Genomic DNA, 18,343 nt, shown 5'->3' with positions numbered 1-18,343 from the left:
TTTGACTTTACACTGACCAAATAGGACATGCCAATATTCATGATAACTTCCAGTGTATAGTAGTGAAGATTCTCCCTGAAGAGACCTGAAATGACACCTCAGCCAGTTTCCATTTCAAAGCATGAATCCCATCATGGCTCTGAGTCCAGACCAGTCAGGGGACTGCCAGGCCTGGTGAGAAAGGATGCCTGGAAGTCTTTTATTTGTTCTCAGACTCATTCTCAAGTCTCTTACTAAAACTGGCTCAGAATGAAGATGGGATTTGCTGCAGGGTCTGACCTGAGTGTCTGGAACTGGCTGCAAAACCAGTTTTTCCTTTGGACATATTTGGGTAGCCAACTCCCAGATCAGTCTGGGAGCCTTGCATGTTATAAATAACTTAACCTAAGCCTCAGTCTGGAATGTCTTTTGGACCATTCTGGATCTCACAGGTCCTGGTAACTTAACTGAATTCAGACCTGAAGAAGAGACTTGGATTCATGGCATGATCTACCTCTTTCTGTGGTCCTGAGCCTCTGTTCAGGGTACAAGTGAGAGCTGGCTGGGTGAAGACATTAGAACAGCTTATGTAGAAGCAAACCCAGACACCTTAGAGCTGGAAAGCTGCCTAAAGATCAGATCTCCTACAGTGGGTGCTGGGTGGCCAGGTGTGTGACAGGCCAAGTGCAGCCTCACATGGGCTTTGGGCCTCTGGGACCCTCTTCTACGTACAGTGGGGAAACTGAGGCCTGCACAGGAAGGAGATCCCCATGGGCATCACAGCCCTCTTTGGTTAACAGTAAAGCACTTTTATAAATAGAAGGAAGGCCAGCGCCATGGCTCAATAGGCTAATCCTCTGCCTTGCGGCGCCAGCACACCGGGTTCTAGTCCCGGTCGGGGTGCCAGATTCTGTCCCGGTTGCCCCTCTTCCAGGCCAGCTCTCTGCTATGACCTGGGAGTGCAGTGGAGGATGGTCCAAGTGCCCGGGCCCTGCACCCACATGGGAGACCAGGATAAGCACCTGGCTCCTGCCATCGGATCAGCGCGGTGCACGGGCTGCAGCACACCAGCCACGGCGGCCATTGGAGGGTGAACCAACGGTAAAGGAAGACCTTTCTCTCTGTCTCTCTCTCTCTCTCTCACTGTCCACTCTGTCAAAAATAAATAAATAAATAAATAGAAGGAAAAAAGGTTCAGATCACTTAGCTTAGTCCCTTTGTTTCATAGATGAGGAAACTCAAGCCCAGAATGAGACTTCTGACGTCTTTGATTTAGAAGGCACTGTCAGTGTTATCTAGTGTGTTCTCCCAGCACCTTCTGAGACTCTAGGAATTTCTCCCCCAACCTACCTGATAGCTACTTTGTGGCAGAGCGTAGGGCATGGGATCTCATAACATTATCTAAAGTGAACCTATTCTATTATAGGACTGCTCTGCCGAAAAGGAACTAGAAAAACTTGTCTGTTTCCCTGTAACTTTTGTCTTCCCAGTGGTTCTAATTTAATTCTTCTCCTACGTAACATCCTCCAGGGTAAGATCTTCTCAAATCCTCAAATTAGCAAGTGCCACTATAGCTTATAATTCTCCTTATCAAAGTATGACTGGAAAAGACCAGTACTGATTGCATAAAGACATCATTCCTTTCTTCCATGTACCCAAATGTTTTTCCAATTAAGAACTACTACTTTCTTGTATGTCTTCATGTCCTCTTTATTTCTTTAAAAAAAAAAAAGATTTATTTTATTTATTTGAAAGAATTAGAGAGAGAGGGATAGGCAGAGAGAAAAAGAAAGAAGTCTTCCATCCACTGGTTCACTCTCTAAATGGCTGTAATGACCAGGGCTCTACTGAGCTGAAGCCAGTAGCCAGAGCTTCTTCCGGGTCTCCCACGTGGGTGCAGAAGTCCAAGGACTTGGCCATCCTCCACTGCTTTCCCAGGCGCATAGGCAGGGAGCTGGATCAGAAGCACCGAAGCCAGGACCCAAACCAGTGCCCACATGGGCCGTGTCATTGCAGGCAGAGGCTTTACCTACTGTACCACATCCCTGGCCCCTCATCCTCTTTATTTCTGTCACTGGCACTAGTGTTTAGGTCTTTTCATGACACATTTTTTTCCCAAAGTTTTTAAAATTTATTTGAAAGGCAAATTTGCAGGGAGAGACAGATAGCAAGAGAGAGAGAGTGAGCTTCCATCTGCTGGTCCACTCCCCAAATGGCTGCAATAGTTGGGGTTATGCCAGTCTGAAGCCAGAAGCCAGGAACTCTGGGTCTTCTGCGTGGGTGGCAGGAGTCCGGGTACTTACGCCATGTTCTGCTGCCTTCCCAGGTGCATTAGCAGCAAGCTGTTTTGGAAGCAGAGCAGCCAGGAGTTGACTGGTACTCTAATGTGGAATGCCAGCATCAGGCAGCAGCTTATGCTTCTGTGCCACAATACCAGCCCTATTCATGACACTTCAAAAAAAAAAAAAAAAGAAAGAAAGAAAGATTTATTGATTTTTGTTTGAAAGGAAGAGTTTCAGAGAGAGAGGAGAGCCAGGACTCAAACTGGCACTCATATGGGATGCTGGCACAGCAGGTGGCAGCTTTACCCACTATGCCACAACACCAGCCCCCATGACACTTTTTTTTTTTTTTTTTTGACAGAGTGGACAGTGAGAGAGACAGAGAGAAAGGTCTTCCTTTTGCCGTTGGTTCACCCTCCAATGGCCGCCGCAGTAGGCGCGCTGCGGCCGGCGCACCGCGCTGATCCGATGGCAGGAGCCAGGTGCTTCTCCTGGTCTCCCATGGGGTGCAGGGCCCAAGCACTTGGGCCATCCTCCACTGCACTCCCTGGCCACAGCAGAGAGTTGGCCTGGAAGAGGGGCATCCGGGACAGGACCGGTGCCCCGACCGGGACTAGAACCCGGTGTGCCGGCACCGCAAGGCAGAGGATTAGCCTAGTGAGCCGCAGCGCCGGCCACTTTTTTTTTTTTTTTAAGATTTTATTCATTTATTTGAGAGGTAGAGTTACAGACAGTGAGAATAAGAGACAGAGAAAGGTCTTCCTTCTGTTGGTTCACTCCCCAGATGGCCACAATGGCTGGAGCTGCACCGATCTGAAGCCAGGAGCCAGGAGCTTCTTCCTGGTCTTCCCATGCAGGTGCAGGTGCAGGGGCCCAAGCACTTGGGCCATCTTCTACTGCTTTCCCAGGCCATAACAGAGAGCTGGATCGGAAGAAGGGCAGCCAGGACTAGAACTGGCACCCATAGGGGATGCTGGCGTCACAGGCGGAGGATTAACCTACTGCGCCACAGCGCCACCCCTTCCCCCCCAGCACTTTAATGAATAAACTTTATAGGGCTAATGTTGTGGCACAACAGGTTAAGCCACTTGCTGTCATTTGGAGTCCCTGCTGCTCTGCTTCCCATCCAGCTCCCTGCTAACGCACCTGGGAGAGCAGCAGAAGATAGCCTGAGTGCTTGGGCCCCTGCACCCACATAGGAAACCTGAATGGAGTTCTAGGCTCCTGATGTTGGCCTGCCCCAACTCTGGCTGTTGTGGCCATTTGGGAAGGAAACTAACAGATGGAAGATCTCTCTATCTCTCTTTCTCTCCTTCCCTCTTTCCCTCTCTTTTTCATTGACACTCTGCCTTTCAAAATATAAAATAAATAAATCTTTAAAAAAAAAAAAAAGACACCCATATCCCATGGGTTACCATATATCAGCTCCTGACACTAGCCTCTTGCTAATGCAAGTAATTGGATCCTTGCCACCAATGTAGAAGACCCAGATTGAGTTCCCAGCTCCTGGCTTCAGCATATCCCAGCCCTGACTTTTGTAGGCATTTGGGATGTGAACCAGCAGATGGGAGATCTCCACCTTTGTCTTGTCTCTCTGTCTTTGAAATAAAATAAATGATTTTTAGAAAACCTAATTAAAAAAAAAAGTTATTAAAGGCAGGCATTTAGCCTTGTGGTTAAGACAACCACATCCCTTGGGCAGATGTGGCACAACAGATTAAGGTGCCACTTGGGACACCCGCATTCCATGTAGGAGTGCAGGTTTGAGTTCTAGAACCTCTACTTCTGAACCAGTTTCCTGCTGAGGCATTCTGGGGGGCAGCAGGTGATTGCTCAAATGCTTGGGCCCCTGCCAACCATGTTGGAGACCTAGATAGAGCCCTGGCTGTTGGGGGCATTTGGGAAGTGAACCAGTGATGGAGACTCTCTCTCTTTCTCTCTTCTCTCTCCCTTCCTCTCTCAGCTTTTCAAGTAGGTGAAAAATAAATGAAACATTGGGGGGAAAAACACCCATGTGGCTAGTGTTGTGGCACAGTGGGTTAAACTGTTACCTGTAATGTCAGCATCCCATATTGAAGTGCCTATTTGAGTCCCAGCTACTCTACTCCCTCCTATCCAGCTCCCTGCTAATGTACCTGGGAAAGCAGTGGAAGATGGCCCAAGTACTTGGGCCCCTGTCACCCATATGGGAGAGCAGGATAGAATTCCAGGTTCCTGGCCAAGTCCCAGCTATTATAGCCATTTGGGGAGTGAATGGAAGATCTCTTCCTGTCTCTTTCTCTCTGACACTGCCTTTCAAAATATAAAATACATCAATCTTTAAATAAAAGAAAAAAGGACATCCATGTCCCCATATCACAGTTTCTGGGTTCGCATATTTCAGTTCCTGATCCTAGCTTCTTGCTAATGCAAACCCTAAGAGGCAGTAGGTGATGGTTTAAGTAGTTGGGTTCCTGCCACCTGTGTAAGAGACCGGACTTGGGTTCTTGACTTCCAACTTCAGCTCCTGCCCTGGCCCAGCCTCAGCTCTTAATGAACTTTTGGGGAATGAATCGGTCCTGTCTCTCTTTCTCCTTGCCTTTCAAAGACATTTCTTTCTTTCTTTCTTTTTTTTTTTAAGATTTAATTTATTTCAAAAGGGGTGGGGGAGAGATCAAGATATCGTCATGTTCTGGTTCACTCCCCAAATGCCTGCAACATCCAGAGCTGGGCCAGACTGAAGCCAGGAGCCAGGACTCATCCATTTCCCCTTGTGGGTGGCAGGAACCCAAACACTTGGGCCATCATCTGTTGCTTCCCAGGCAAATTAGCAGGAGGCTGGACAAGAAGTGGAGGTGAGGGGCCGGCAGGTTAACACCCTGGCCTGAAGCGCCGCGGTTCGAGGCCCGGCTGCTCCTCTTCCTATCCAGCTATCTGCTATGGCCTGGGAAAGCAGTAGAAGACGGCCCAAGTCCTAGGGTCCCTGCACCCACATGGGAGACCTGAAAGAGACTCCTGGCTCCTGGCTTCGGATCGGCGCAGCTCCAACCATTGCGGCCAATTGGGAAGTGAACCAGCAGATGGAAGACCTCTCTTTCTGTCTCTACCTCTCTCTGTAACTCTTTCAAATAAATACATCTTTTAAAAAAAAAAAAAGTGGAGGTGGGACTCGATTTCAGGTACTCCAATATTGGATGCAGGCAAGTATCTCAAGTGATAGCTTAATGCAACTGCACCACAAAACCCAACCCCTGAAATTTTTTTTTCTGGAATGTTTGAATATTTATCAGTGACTAGAATTGATTCTTCAGGAAGGTGTGGTTAATTCAAGGAACTACAAATAAATACTTCTTTTTTCTTAACCCTGTTGTGGGCACTTTATATATGTTATATGTATTATTTAAAATCTCTAGGAAAATTACCAAACATCACAAGTAAGTATTAGAGTCAGGGTTCTAATCCAAGTATATCTCAATTTCAAAGCCTGTGAATTTTCTACATATTGAAGCTAAATTGAGAGAGTCAAGAACCCAGTAAAAGTCTTTTTATCCATTCGTAAGTTTTTCTCTACTGTAATGCAGGACTATTACTGTCGTAGTTCAGATCATATGTAATTCCATACTTGTCAGAAGACAACCTTGGTTATCTAGGAGAAATCTGAACCATGGAGCAGGTAATTTTGTATCACAGGGAATCTCGTCTTATTTGGTGGCTTTGAAAAAAACAATGTCTTTTTTATAAATAGAAGGTACACTTTTCTGATTTTTTGTCTTGGTGGATATTGACATGTTGTTATTTCTTGAGTACTCCCCAGTTGGTTATAGGTGTTGGCTTTTTTGGCAAGAGGGGGTGTCTTGCTATTGAAGACTTGATTCCAGGTCAAGTCCAGCCAGGTGACATGGAGTTAACTCCATTCACATCTGCCTACCCAAGGCACTTGGAGAACATAAATGCCAAAGTACTGAGGTGTTAGAATCCGCACCTCTCCTCCACCCCAGCCCCCCTCCCAGGTCTGACATTTACTAGCCATCTGGAATCCAATTTCCATTAGGTGTCCGGGGGAAAGTCTGGAATGTGCTGTCAGTGGTCGCATTCGACAGTTTCAAGGTGGTCTGGCTCTTTTAGCTCCTCTGAGAAGCTGGAACAATACTCAAGTGATTGTGAGTGGAGGGAGCCACAGTGGCTGTTTTCAATCATTCTTGGCTGTGCTCTGAATTTCTGTTTTTTTCAGAAAGCCTGAAAATTGGCAATCTAAGAGCATCCAGAGGATAGTGTCAGAGCCTTGCAAAGGTCCTCTTATTGGCTGTCTCTGCTTCCTTTCCTTTTCTGACTTCTCTTCCACTGTGTTACTAAAGCTTGTGTCTTAGTGACTGATACTTTCACATTAGGTAAAAGAAAAAAGTTAAATGGAAAGTCCAAAGTTTGGACCTGTTGAGTCAAAGGAGGAACTTAGCAGAGAAACGGAATGGAAATCATTTCCTTAGACAGTAGACAGGCATTCAGGAAACACCTCTGCACCCCTAAGATAGGCGCAGCTGCCACACAGTGACTATTAAAGGGAGGTTCAAAGTTATAAGCAAACAGCTGATTCTCTTGGTTCTTGGGCTGTTGCTGTTGGTGACAGGAAATCTTGTTCCCCAAGCTGCTGGCTTCCTGTTTTATTTTTACTGCGGCAGAGCAGAGTGTCCACAACAAGGAGCAGTCTGTTCCAAAGGTTCCACCCCCCTTGAGCCTGAAGGGCTGCTGCTTTGTCTTCTCTTGGTTCCTCAACCCTTTGTTGTTGTTGTTGTTTCGCTTTTAAGATCTCTGGTCTTTTATGGTGTTCAGTTTGGTTTAAACATTTTGTATGCACAATCTAGTTTTTTGGTGATGAGCTGTTTTAAGATTTCATCTAAGTAAACCTTTGTTTTTGCCTTTTTTTCCTTTTTGAATTTTATATATTGCGAACTCGGATATGTTACCTTTGTGGTTTACCTTTTCCTGTGAAGTGAATTTGCCATTCTTCCAAGCACAAAAACGGTTAGGCCATTTTAGATTTCCTTAGGTTCACAAGCTAAGGAAACAGGATAAGCCCAGTGTGCCTTGACTGTAGTCATACACGTTTTTTAGAGGTTTAAACCTCCTCTGTGTGGCTGGCTTCTGGCCTAGTATTTTAAGCCTACCTCGGAGCTTCCTACTAATGTGGACCCTCGAGGCAGTGGTGATGGCTCAGCTGGTGAGGTTCCTGCCACCCCTGTGGGGACCTGGATTGAGTTCCCAAGCTCCTGGCCTGACCTATCCCCAGGCCATTTGGGGAGTGAACCAGTGCATGAGTGCACTCGCTTGCTCCTTCAGTTTTTCTCTTGGTCTCCTTCTATGTCTCTCTGTTTCTGAAATAAAATAAATAAATGTGTTTTTTTGTTTTTTGGTTTTTTTTTTTAAGAACGCTGCTTTTCCTCAGAAAGCTAGGAGTTTGGTATATCTAAAACAGCTCAGCATGAATATGAAGTGCTGGAGGATTTCCCTGGGAAAAGGGGCTCAGCAACCAACCAGAAAAAAAAACACTAACTGGAAAGTTTCCGGATCAGCTCCAGACACTTCCTGCTGTCTCTGGAGCTCGCATGTATGGAACTGAGTGAGAGGAAGAAGGGGAGCTGTTGGGGAGAAGAGAAAGGATCAGAGGATCTTAGAGCAGTTTGCTCAGCCTCATGTTTGACATACTGAACGTGTAAAATTTTCCTTGATATTCTTTCATTCTGTCAGTTTACAGACTAAATGTTAGTAATATTAATAGATACTGGCAGGTCGTCTTTAGTTGTACATTAACAGTCACCTATCCAGGAAGACCTAGAGAGGTTAAATCCTGATGTATACCAATGGAATCACCATTGGCAGCTTCATTTCCATGTGGAGATTATCAGAAGACATAAGCTCTTTTTTTTTTTTTTAAGATTTATTAATTTATTTGAAAGAGTTAGAGAAAGAGACCTTCCATGTGCTAGTTTACTCCCCAGATGGCCACAACTGCCAGGGCTGGGCAGAATGAAGCCAGGAGCCATGGACTCCATCTGGGTCTCTCACCCTGAGTGGCAGGGACCCAAATACTTGGGTCATCTTATCCTGCTTTCCCAAGCATATTAGCAGGGAGCTGGACTGGAAGTGGAACAACCCAGACTTGAACCAGTTCTCATATGGGATGCCAGTATTGCTGGCAATGACTTAACCAGCTGCACCACAACGGCGGCCCCCAGAAGCTCATTTTGACTTTTTTTTTTTTTTTTTTGACAGGCAGAGTGGACAGTGAGAGAGAGAGAGAGAAAGGTCTTCCTTTTCCGTTGGTTCACCCTGCAATGGCCGCTGCGGCCGGCGCATCGTGCTGATGCGAAGCCAGGAGCCAGGTGTTTCTCCTGGTCTCCCATGGGGTGCAGGGTCCAAGCACTTGGGCCATCCTCCACTGCACTCCCGGGCCACAGCAGAGAGCTGGACGGGAAGAGGAGCAATCGGGACAGGATCGGTGCCCCGACCGGGACTAGAACCCAATGTGCCAGTGCCGCAGGCGGAGGATTAACCTGTTGAGCCATGGCGCCGGCCTCGTTTTGATCTTTATAATTGGTTGCTTGGAATCTGGGTATGGACATTCCAAGGAAAGGATGTGCACCATCCATCTACTGAATGGGCTGTTTTTCTGATCATATCTCTTTGCCTCTGGGGACTTTTGTTGGTCAGAGCAATAGTTGTGACTTTAAGATTTTAGGCTGCATGAGCCGGCGCCGCAGCTCACTAGGCTAATCCTCTGCCTTGCGGCGCCGGCACACCGGGTTCTAGTCCCGGTCAGGGCACTGATCCTGTCCCGGTTGCCCCTCTTCCAGGCCAGCTCTCTGCTGTGGCCAGGGAGTGCAGTGGAGGATGGCCCAAGTGCTTGGACCCTGCACCCCATGGGAGACCAGGATAAGCACCTGGCTCCTGCCATCGGATCAGCGCGGTGCACCGGCCGCAGCGCGCCTACTGCGGCAGCCATTGGAGGGTGAACCAACAGCAAAAAAAAGGAAGACCTTTCTCTCTATCTCTCTCTCTCACTGTCCACTCTGCCTGTCAAAAAAAAAAAAAAAAAAAAGATTTTAGGCTGCTGTATACCTCAGTCAACAGTTACTAGTTCAGAATTTTATTTTTTAAGATTTATTTTAGTTATTTGAAAGGCAGAGTTAACGGAGACAGCAACATCTTCTGTTTGCTGATTCACTCCCCAAAGAGACAATGGCCAGGGCAAGGCCAGTCTGAAGCCAGCAGCCTGGAACTTCATCCAGGACTCCCATGTGGATGCAGGGGCCCAAGCACTTCGGCCATGTCTGCTTTCCCAGGTGCATTAACAGGGAGCTGGATTGGAAGTGGAGTAGTTGTGACTTGAACCTCTGCTCATGAGATGCCAGCATTGAAGCTTAACCTGTTATGCCACAGCGCTGACCCTCCTGGTTCAGAATTTCTAAACTGATATAGCAAAAAATTTTTTTTTTAATTTTTTTGACAGGCAGAGTGGATAGTGAGAGAGAGAGACAGAGAGAAAGGTCTTCCTTTTTGCCGTTGGTTCACCCTCCAATGGCCGCTGCGGCCAGCACATCGTGCTGATCTGAAGCCAGGAGCCAGGTGCTTTTTCCTGGTCTCCCATGCGGGTGCAGGGCCCAAGAACTTGGGCCATCCTCCACTGCCTTCCCAGGCCATAGCAGAGAGCTGGCCTGGAAGAGGGGCAACCGGGACAGAATCCGGCGCCCCGACCGGGACTAGAACCCGGTGTGCCGGCACCGCAAGGCGGAGGATTAGCCTGTTAAGCCACGGCGCTGGCTTAGCAAATCTTCTAATAGCATAACTTACAAAGGAAGGAGAATTATAAATGAAAAAAGGGAGTAGAATTTTTTAGCTGTTTTATTTGTTTGTGTTTTTAAGATTTATTTATTTATTTGAAAGGCAGAGTCACAGAGAGGCAGAGGGAGAGAGAGATCTTCCACCTGCTGGTTCACTCCCCAGATGGCTGCAACAGCTGGAGCTGGGCCAATCTGAAGTCAAGAGCCAGGAGCTTTTTCTGAGTCTCCAACGCAGGTGCAGGGGCTCAGGCACTTGGGCCATCTTCTACTGCCTTCCCAGGCCATAGCAGAAAGCTGGATCAGAAGTGGAGTAGTGGGGACTCAAACCAGCACCCATATGGGATGTTGGCACCGCAGGTGTTGGCTTTACCTGCTATGCCACAACGCTAGCCCCTAAGCTGTTTTATTTTTTTTTAAAGATGTATTTATTTATTCTAAAGGCAGAATTACAGAAAGAAAGAGAGAGAGAAAGAAATCTTCCATCCATTGGTATACTCCCCAAGTGGCTGTAATGGTTAGGGTTGGACCAGACCAAAGCTAGGAGCCTGGAATTCCATAGGTCTCTCATGTGGGTGGCAGGAGCCCAAGCACTTGGGCCATCTTCCACTGCTTTCCCAGGCATGTTAACAGGGAGCTGGATCGGAAATAGAGCAGCGAGGACTCAAACTGGTACTCAGATGGGATGCTGGAATCACAGACAGGGGCTTAACCTGCTGTGCCATGACACAGGCTCCTTTAAGCTGTTCTAGATCAGCCCACAAAAAAAAAGACTAACCCAAGTGTGCCTGGAATTTGTGGTTGAGTAATACTTTCCTGTTATTTCTTTTTGAGGTTGTTTTTCATCATTGAGAACATCGCCTGAAGCAGGTCCACCATGCCGTTAGTGACGAGGAACATCGAGCCAAGGCACCTGTGCCGGCAGACGCTGCCCAGAGTTAGAAGCGAGCTGGAATGCATGACCAACATCACCCTGGCAAATGTCATCCGACAGCTGGGCAGCCTGAGTGAGTGCCTCGGAGAGCCTGTGCTTTGCCCTCAGGGGTCGTTGGTGCTCTTTATTTAGTTTCCTTCTCCTCCCACGGTCCTATTTCTCCCCCATCTGCCTTCCCTAGGTAATGCGAAATGCATCCCACCCCTCCCCAAACAGAGGCTCTTTTTGGTACAGATTCTTCCCCTCACCCCTTTCTTTATCTATCACCACCCTCTAGGTTCCCTCCCCCTCCCCCTCCACCTGCTTCAAAAGAAATCTGTGGGAAGGGTGGCAGGAAGGGCTGCAGCAAAAACTGCAGATGGAATGACAGAGCAGAATTCTCGGTGTGTAAAGTGGGAGGTTCACAGAGCAGTATCTTGGGTCGGGGAATGTGCCTGTAATTACACGAGCTGTTCGATGTAGCCTGACTTCATTGAAGCCTCAAATGTGCCAATAGTTTTTATCTCCCCAACACCCTCCCCCTTCTCTTCCCAAAGAGGAGTGGAGCAAATACGCACTCAGAGAGATTCTGGCTGGCTTGTCCACCCTGGTACGCATTTAATTGTGCTGTAAGCCCCCAGGTCCAAGTTCAGGGTACAAATTACTTCTGCAGTCTCTGGGGTATTGGGAGTTGTGCAAGCTGCATGAGCACACAGTGACACAAATAGTAGTTGGAGCCATTCTTTTCTAGGAGGAAGATGGGGGTTAGCCCAGGCTGTTTTGGAGCTGAGGGGAGGAAAGCCAGCTCAACTGTGCTTTTTTTTTTTTTTTTTTAAATTGGCAAGAATGAATGAGATTGCCTTGGGTGGGGTACATGCATGTGGTTTGGATTTCATTCTGAATCGAGCTGACTTTGTTTGCTTGAAGCTGAGGTATCTGAGAAGGGCAGATGCATGGATTGTCTGTATTTGTCTCATGCCACTCCAGCTCCCATAAGAACCTCTGTCAAATGCCATTGTAGTGATCTACCTTAGCAAAAGCATCTTGGTGTGAATTATTTGACGCTTACCCCTCCTATCGCATCACTGCCCTTAGTGAAGGCAGTGGAAAATCAAGAAAGCCTGCATTCCCCCAGATAGTAATAGGCCCTGCCTTTAAAATAAGAGCCTGAGGAGACAGTGCTCTGCGACCAGATGATATATGGAGTCTGAGACTCCTAAGCCTTCACCTAGCTCAGGGACCATCTCAGTTGATCCAGGGCTTAGGGAAACCTGGATGGGCGTCACAAAGAAACGAAGCCGAGCCAGTGCCTACTTCACACAAAGGAACACTGACAGTAGCGCAGCAGCAGTGCAGCTGACAAGAAAGCACTCGAAGGCTGCAGAGAGCCTCACTGCTTCTAAAAGCATCATCTCTGCTTATGTCACCCTGAGAAGGCCAAATGGGTGGAAGTCAATCACACACAGGTTCCGTTCCCGTAGGACAAAGAACAGCGAGCGCCTGCGCTCAGCAGGAGTGATGCTCTCTCTCAGGCGTTTCTCCAGGATGGTGTTGATGGATGCCATTGCTTGCCCTCCCACCTGTGCTCAGACTACTCCTATGTCGAGGAAGCTGATCTGAGGGCTGGGGTTGGTTTGTGCCCAAGAAAACAAGGTTTCCTCACATTGTGGAGCTACCTGACCCATTATGCATCCAGTAACATGTATTGAATGTGTTTCACGCACTGGATGCTGAGGAGATACAGTGGTGCTGAGAAAGGATCTGCCAGAGGAGACAGACATAAATAATCCTTAAGGAGAGAATGAGTGAGAGGGGAGCTCCCGTTTGTTGATTGTCTATGTTATATCAGGTTTTAATAGGACCTTGACATAGATTATCTCATTTATCCATCCCAGTAATCCTATGAGGATAGGTTATGATATTCCCACTTTGCAGATAAAGAAATGAAGGCTCAGAAAAGTGAGATAACTTGCCTGAAGACACACAGCCAGTAAGAAGCAAAAAGAGTATTTTTTTTTTTTTTTTTTTTAAGATTTATTTATTTGAAAGGCAGAGTTACAGAGAGGCAGAGACACCGAGAGAGAGAGAGAGGTCTTCCATCCGCTGGTTCACTCCCCACATGGCCACAATGGCCGGAGCTGGGCCGATCTGAAACCAGAAGCCAGGAGCTTCTTCTGGGTCTCCCACGTGGGTGTGCAGGGGCCCAAGGACTTGGGCCATCTTCTACCGCTTTCCCAGACCATAGCAGAGAGCAGGCTCAAAAGTGGAGCAGCCAGGACTCGAACCGGCACCCATATGGGATGCTGGTGTTGCAGGCTGGGGCTTTAACCCACTGTACCACAGCACTGGCCCCAACAGTGTTTTGTTTTTGTTTTTGTTTTTTTAAATATTTATTTGCAAGGCAAACTTAGAGAGAGGGAAAGTCAGAGAGAAAAAGAGAGGTCTTCTACCTGCTCATTTATTCCCTAGATGGTCACAATGGCCAGGGCCAAAGCCAGGAATCTGGAACTCCATCTGAATCTCCCCAGTGAGTGGCAGGAGCCTAAACACTCAGGCCATCTTCTGCTAGTTTTCCAAGCCCATTGGTAGGGAGCTGGATCAGAAGTGGAACAGCCGGAACTTGAACCAGTATTCATGTAGGATGCTGGCATTGCGGGCAGTGGCTCAACCCACGTCAGCCCTACTGCTGGAGTTCTAGGCTCCTGGTGTCTGCCTGACCCAGCCCCAGCCATTGCGGCCATTTGGGGAATGAACCAGCAGAAGGAAGAATCCCCCACCCCATAACTGCCTTTCAAGTAAATAAATAGTCTTTGTGGGTTAAAGCCCTGGCCTGAAGCACCAGTATCCCATATGGGTGCCATTTCTAGTCCCTGCTGCTCCACTTCCGATCCAGCTCTCTGCTGTGGCCTGGGAAAGCAGTAGAAGATGGCCCAGGTCCTTGGGCCCCTGCACCTGCGTGGGAGACCCGGAAGAAGATCCTGGCTCCTGCCTTCGGATCAGCAGTTTCGGCCGTTGCGGCTATCTGGGGAGTGAACCAGTGGATGGAAGACCTCTCTGTCTGTCTCTACCTCTCTCTGTAACTCTATCTTTCAAATAAATGAAATAAATCTTAAAAAAAGAATAAATAAAAGCAACCTCAGACTCCCTAAAAGCGTGTCACCTCTGTCCCTCCTCTGCCTCTGCCACCGGGGCAGACCTTCGACTTCCCCTGAACTGCTGCCCAGACCACCCTCTGGCCCCCTCGCTCTGACCCCAGCCCTGAGTGTTATCCCCCATCCCCATCCCAGAATGATTCCTACAACATAAATTTTCCTTTTTCCTTTTATAATTCTGAATTAATTAAGTCTGTGTTAACTTTTGTACTTTAACATGTTTGTAAAATAAGAGTCCAAATCTTAACTGTTTTATCTCGCCTATTCCTTCCTATGGAATGATCCAAGTTCCTTAGCCAGGCCTCCAAGACCAGTCTTCTCTTCCAGCCTCGTTTTTTGCAATTCCTTTTCTCTCGTTTTACAGCCTTTTACAATGAAAAGTTGAAGAAAGGAATAGAAGAAAGAATAAACTATCAACTACTGTAGTTCTCCCGAGACAGACTGTGCTCCCCTATACTTCCACACAGGGCTCTTACTCTCCCCCTGGCTGGACAGCCCTCGCCCTCTTGTCTGCCTGACCGCCTCTACCCGATGCTTCAGACTCAGCTCAGGTGACTTCTCCTCCAGACTGGGCTCAGCGCTCCTCTGAGCTCCTGTCCCGCACCTCTGTTGTTACCTGTTACATATTGCAAACCATCTGCCACCTGTAGTAAACCAAAGGGTCTTTGGAGGCTGGAATCATGTGCTGTTCCTCCCGGAACCCCAGTGTCTACCTCGTCTGGTACCTCCCACCGGTAGAAGCTCAGTGAACATTTTTTGAATGATTCATGGTGTACTCTACTGTTCCATGCTGTTGGTGCACAGAGAGCACAGGGAAAGGAATACTTTCTGTGGGGACTGAGGGTGCAGATGGGGATAGGTAGGGTCAAGAAAGCCTTCACAGAAGAGGTTACATTTGAACTGGACCTTGAAAGATGCCTGGGATTTCATCTAGCAGTGTGGTGCAAGTACAGGCTCACGTGTGCTTCAGGCCCTGACCTCGGCCTTGTGTGCATCGAACTCTAGCCAGAAGTGCTTGGGCTGGTAGTGAAAGTTTAATTATGGAATGGATAAAGCATAAGACTTAAAAATTCCACAGACATAGATTGCTCCATGATAGCACAGTCAGAATTCTTATTTTCCTTCAGTACAGTGAGATTGCGTTTCATATCTTAGGTTGCCATGCCTTAAGAAATACACAGCCAGCCCTTCGGATCAGCATTGTGACCAGCTCAGAGGATGGAACCCTGAGCTAGGTCATTAGGAACCCGTGCAGTGATACTGGGGTTTTGTCTGACTGATTGCATGGAGTGGGGAGGTGGCGGCACATGCCATTGGGGCACTCCAGGACTTCCACTTGGACTTCAGCAGGAGTAACTCCACATTTCAAAAAATCAGTTTTACTGAGGCCAGCACTGTGGCGTAGCGGGTAAAGCCGCTGCCTGCAGTGCCGGCATCCCATATGGGTGCAATTTCGAGACCTGGCTGCTCCACTTCTGATCCAGCTCTCTGCTATGGCCTGGGAAAGCAGAAGATGGTCCAAGTCTTTGGGCCCCTGCACCCATGTGGGTAACCCGGAAGAAGCTCCTGGCTCCTGGCTTTGGATCGGCACAGCTCCAGCTGTTGTGGCCATCCGGAGAGTGAACCATCGGATAGAAGACCTCAGTCTGTCCGTCTGTCTGTCTCTCTCTCTGCCTCTCCTCTCTCTGTGTGACTGTGACTTTCAAGTAAAATAAATAAATCTTTTTTTAAAAAGTCAGTTTTACTTCCATGTAACATTTAATTTGAAGAGTTCTGCTAAAGAAAAAAAAAATGAAGACTACTCTGGAATTTTGTGCAAAATGCAATACCTGTTACGAATGTCCTCGTAGATATTAGATCTGTCCTGGTAATCTGAATGAGTGGATTTTAACTCTTAACAAGGCACTTTGGTTTTCTCCAAGTTAAGAATCAAACTTCTGTTTTCAGAGTAATTGTTCGCTCTTGAAGAATAGGGACTATCAAATTACTGATTGGAATCATGTTAAAAGTTTCCTCTAGGCTGGTGCCACGGCTCAATAGGCTAATCCTCCACCTGCGGCACTGGCACACCAGGTTCTAGTCCCGGTCGGGGCACCAGATTCTGTCCCGGTTGCCCCTCTTCCAGGCCAGCTCTCTGCTGTGGCCAGGAAGTGCAGTGGAGGATGGCCCAAGTCCTTGGGCCCTGCACCCACATGGGAGACCAGGAAAAGCACCTGGCTCCTGGCTTCGGATCAGTGTGGTGTGCCGGCCGCAGCGTGCCACCCTCAGCAGCCATTGGAGGTTGAACCAACGGTAAAGGAAGACCTTTCTAAACTCTGCCTGTCTCTCTCTCTCTCACTGTCTAACTCTGCCTGTCAAAAAAAAAAAATTTTTTTTTAATTTTAAAAAAGTTTCTTCTAAGCTTAAAAGGATATGTATATTCACAATCTTAAAAATCATCTATAGAGCCAGTGGGTAAAGCCACTGCCTACAGTGCCGCCATCCCATATGGGTGCTGGTTTGAGTCCCGACTGCTCCACTTCTGATCCAGCTCTCTGCTCTGGCCTGGGAAGGCAGTGAATGATAGCCCAAGTGCTTGAGTCCCTGCATCCATGTGGGAAACTGAGAAAGAGCTCCTGGCTCCTGGCTTCATGTTGGCCCAGCTCCAGCTGTTGGGGCCATTTGGGAAGCGAACCAGTGGATGGGAGACCCCTCTCTCTCTGCCTTTCTGTAACTTTGTCTTTCAAATAAATCTTTAAAAGATAATCTCTCTCTGCCTCTCCCTCTCTGTAACTCAAATAAATAAAATAAAACTTTAAAAAATAATAATAATATATGAAAATCATCTATAACATGGTGAAATACAGCCGTCTGCATTTTACAGGTAAGGAAACTAAGTCTGAGAGATTGTGACTTGCCGAGTACACAGGACTAAATAGAAAGCTGAAACTTAACCCAGACTTTCTGCCGTGACGTCTGCTGCTCTTTCCATGTCTTGTAGTGTCCTTTGAGTCTGCCTGACGTGAGGTGACACCTCATTCCCCCTTCCCTCTTCAACAGGAGAGCTCATTGTTACCCCAGTTTAGGGTGCTTTGTAAGATTTTATCTGGAAAACTGCTGTGCTACCCCGAGCCACAACTCCTACTACCATTGCCCTCTTGGCTGAGGAGCAGAAAACCCTGGGTACTCTCTTGGTGACCTAAGGGTAACTTGATGCAGGCTTTCTTTTCCTTCAGAACAGATGGATGTTTTTGAACCTGGTTTATTTTCCACAAATAATGTTGCACTTTTCTCTGCTTTAGCCTTCCAAACACAATTTTCCATTGCCAGGATGAGCATGATGCAGTGTGGTTTTATAGGATCTTAGCCATATTATGGACAGGGATCAGACAGGTTCTCCAACCTGCAGAGAAGAGATGAGGCTCCAATGTGAGACCTTTGAGCTGAGCAGGGAGCTTCCATATTGTTCAGATAACAAAACCATTCAGTATGTGGGGACTTGCTCCTTCCTTGATTAGAAACCCTTATTGACTTACATTTACCAGCAAATCAAACTATGCAGTTGATTGGTCTTCTCCTTTCTATGTTATACTAGAAGGTGAGCTGCAGCTACACTACAGGTTGTTTTGACTTCTCAGACGAATTCTTCCCCCTGAGATGAGGACTTAGGCCTAAATGTAGCTTAGAAGCTAAAAATCAGAGCCTGCTTACGTGGGTCTCAGAAAAGTTATCTTTTGGTTGGGCCAGGTTGCTTATGCCTGCCTTCACCTTGCAAATCAAAGCTCAGATGGTGTCTTTATTCCTATGCAGCGCTTTTCATTCCTAGGAAGAATATGCCTTGTGGCTTGGAATGACAATATGGAGGTAGTGTCAAATTGCTGTTATGTTTCTTTGGCTGCAAATTCTCCTTGCATTCCAGGGTTGAAAGCACAGAACTCTTTTCTTTTTGTAAAAAACAAGACATTGTGGAAAGAGACCGCTGGTATGTTGTTTTTCAGGGAGGGCTTGAAAATTTCAACTTTTCACTTATTCCCTAAGATGTAGATTTGAAGGGTTGCAACCCAGAACAAAGACTTTGAAAGTTGTAGGTTATAAAAGATAAAGTAACCTTTCACCCCTTCAGAGAAGTTACACATCTCTGCTTGTGGATTGTTGATAAATTCTAGGGCCCTGGAAGATACCATGACTCATCCCGGTTGTTCATTGCATTTTTGTGGCTCCATTGAG

General features: G+C 47.3%; 1 protein-coding gene across 5 annotated transcripts in view; it reads left to right on the top strand.

Moving 5' to 3' along the window:
• The window catches only part of WASF2 (WASP family member 2), a 96,539-nt gene that overhangs the window by 61,786 nt on the left and 16,410 nt on the right, over positions 1 to 18,343 (top strand). For all 5 annotated transcript variants that reach the window (XM_062190731.1, XM_062190733.1, XM_062190735.1 and 2 more), the window contains one exon: positions 10,907 to 11,079. In XM_062190731.1, coding sequence (XP_062046715.1) covers positions 10,950 to 11,079 — 130 coding nt within the window. In that variant the 5' untranslated portion in view covers positions 10,907 to 10,949. The remainder of the gene's footprint in view (positions 1 to 10,906; positions 11,080 to 18,343) is intronic.

Source organism: Lepus europaeus, chromosome 5 (genome assembly GCF_033115175.1).
Source record: "Lepus europaeus isolate LE1 chromosome 5, mLepTim1.pri, whole genome shotgun sequence".
Lineage (NCBI taxonomy): Eukaryota > Metazoa > Chordata > Mammalia > Lagomorpha > Leporidae > Lepus > Lepus europaeus.
The sequence above is the reverse complement of the archived record's forward strand: the minus strand, read 5'-3'. Positions and strand labels throughout refer to the sequence as shown.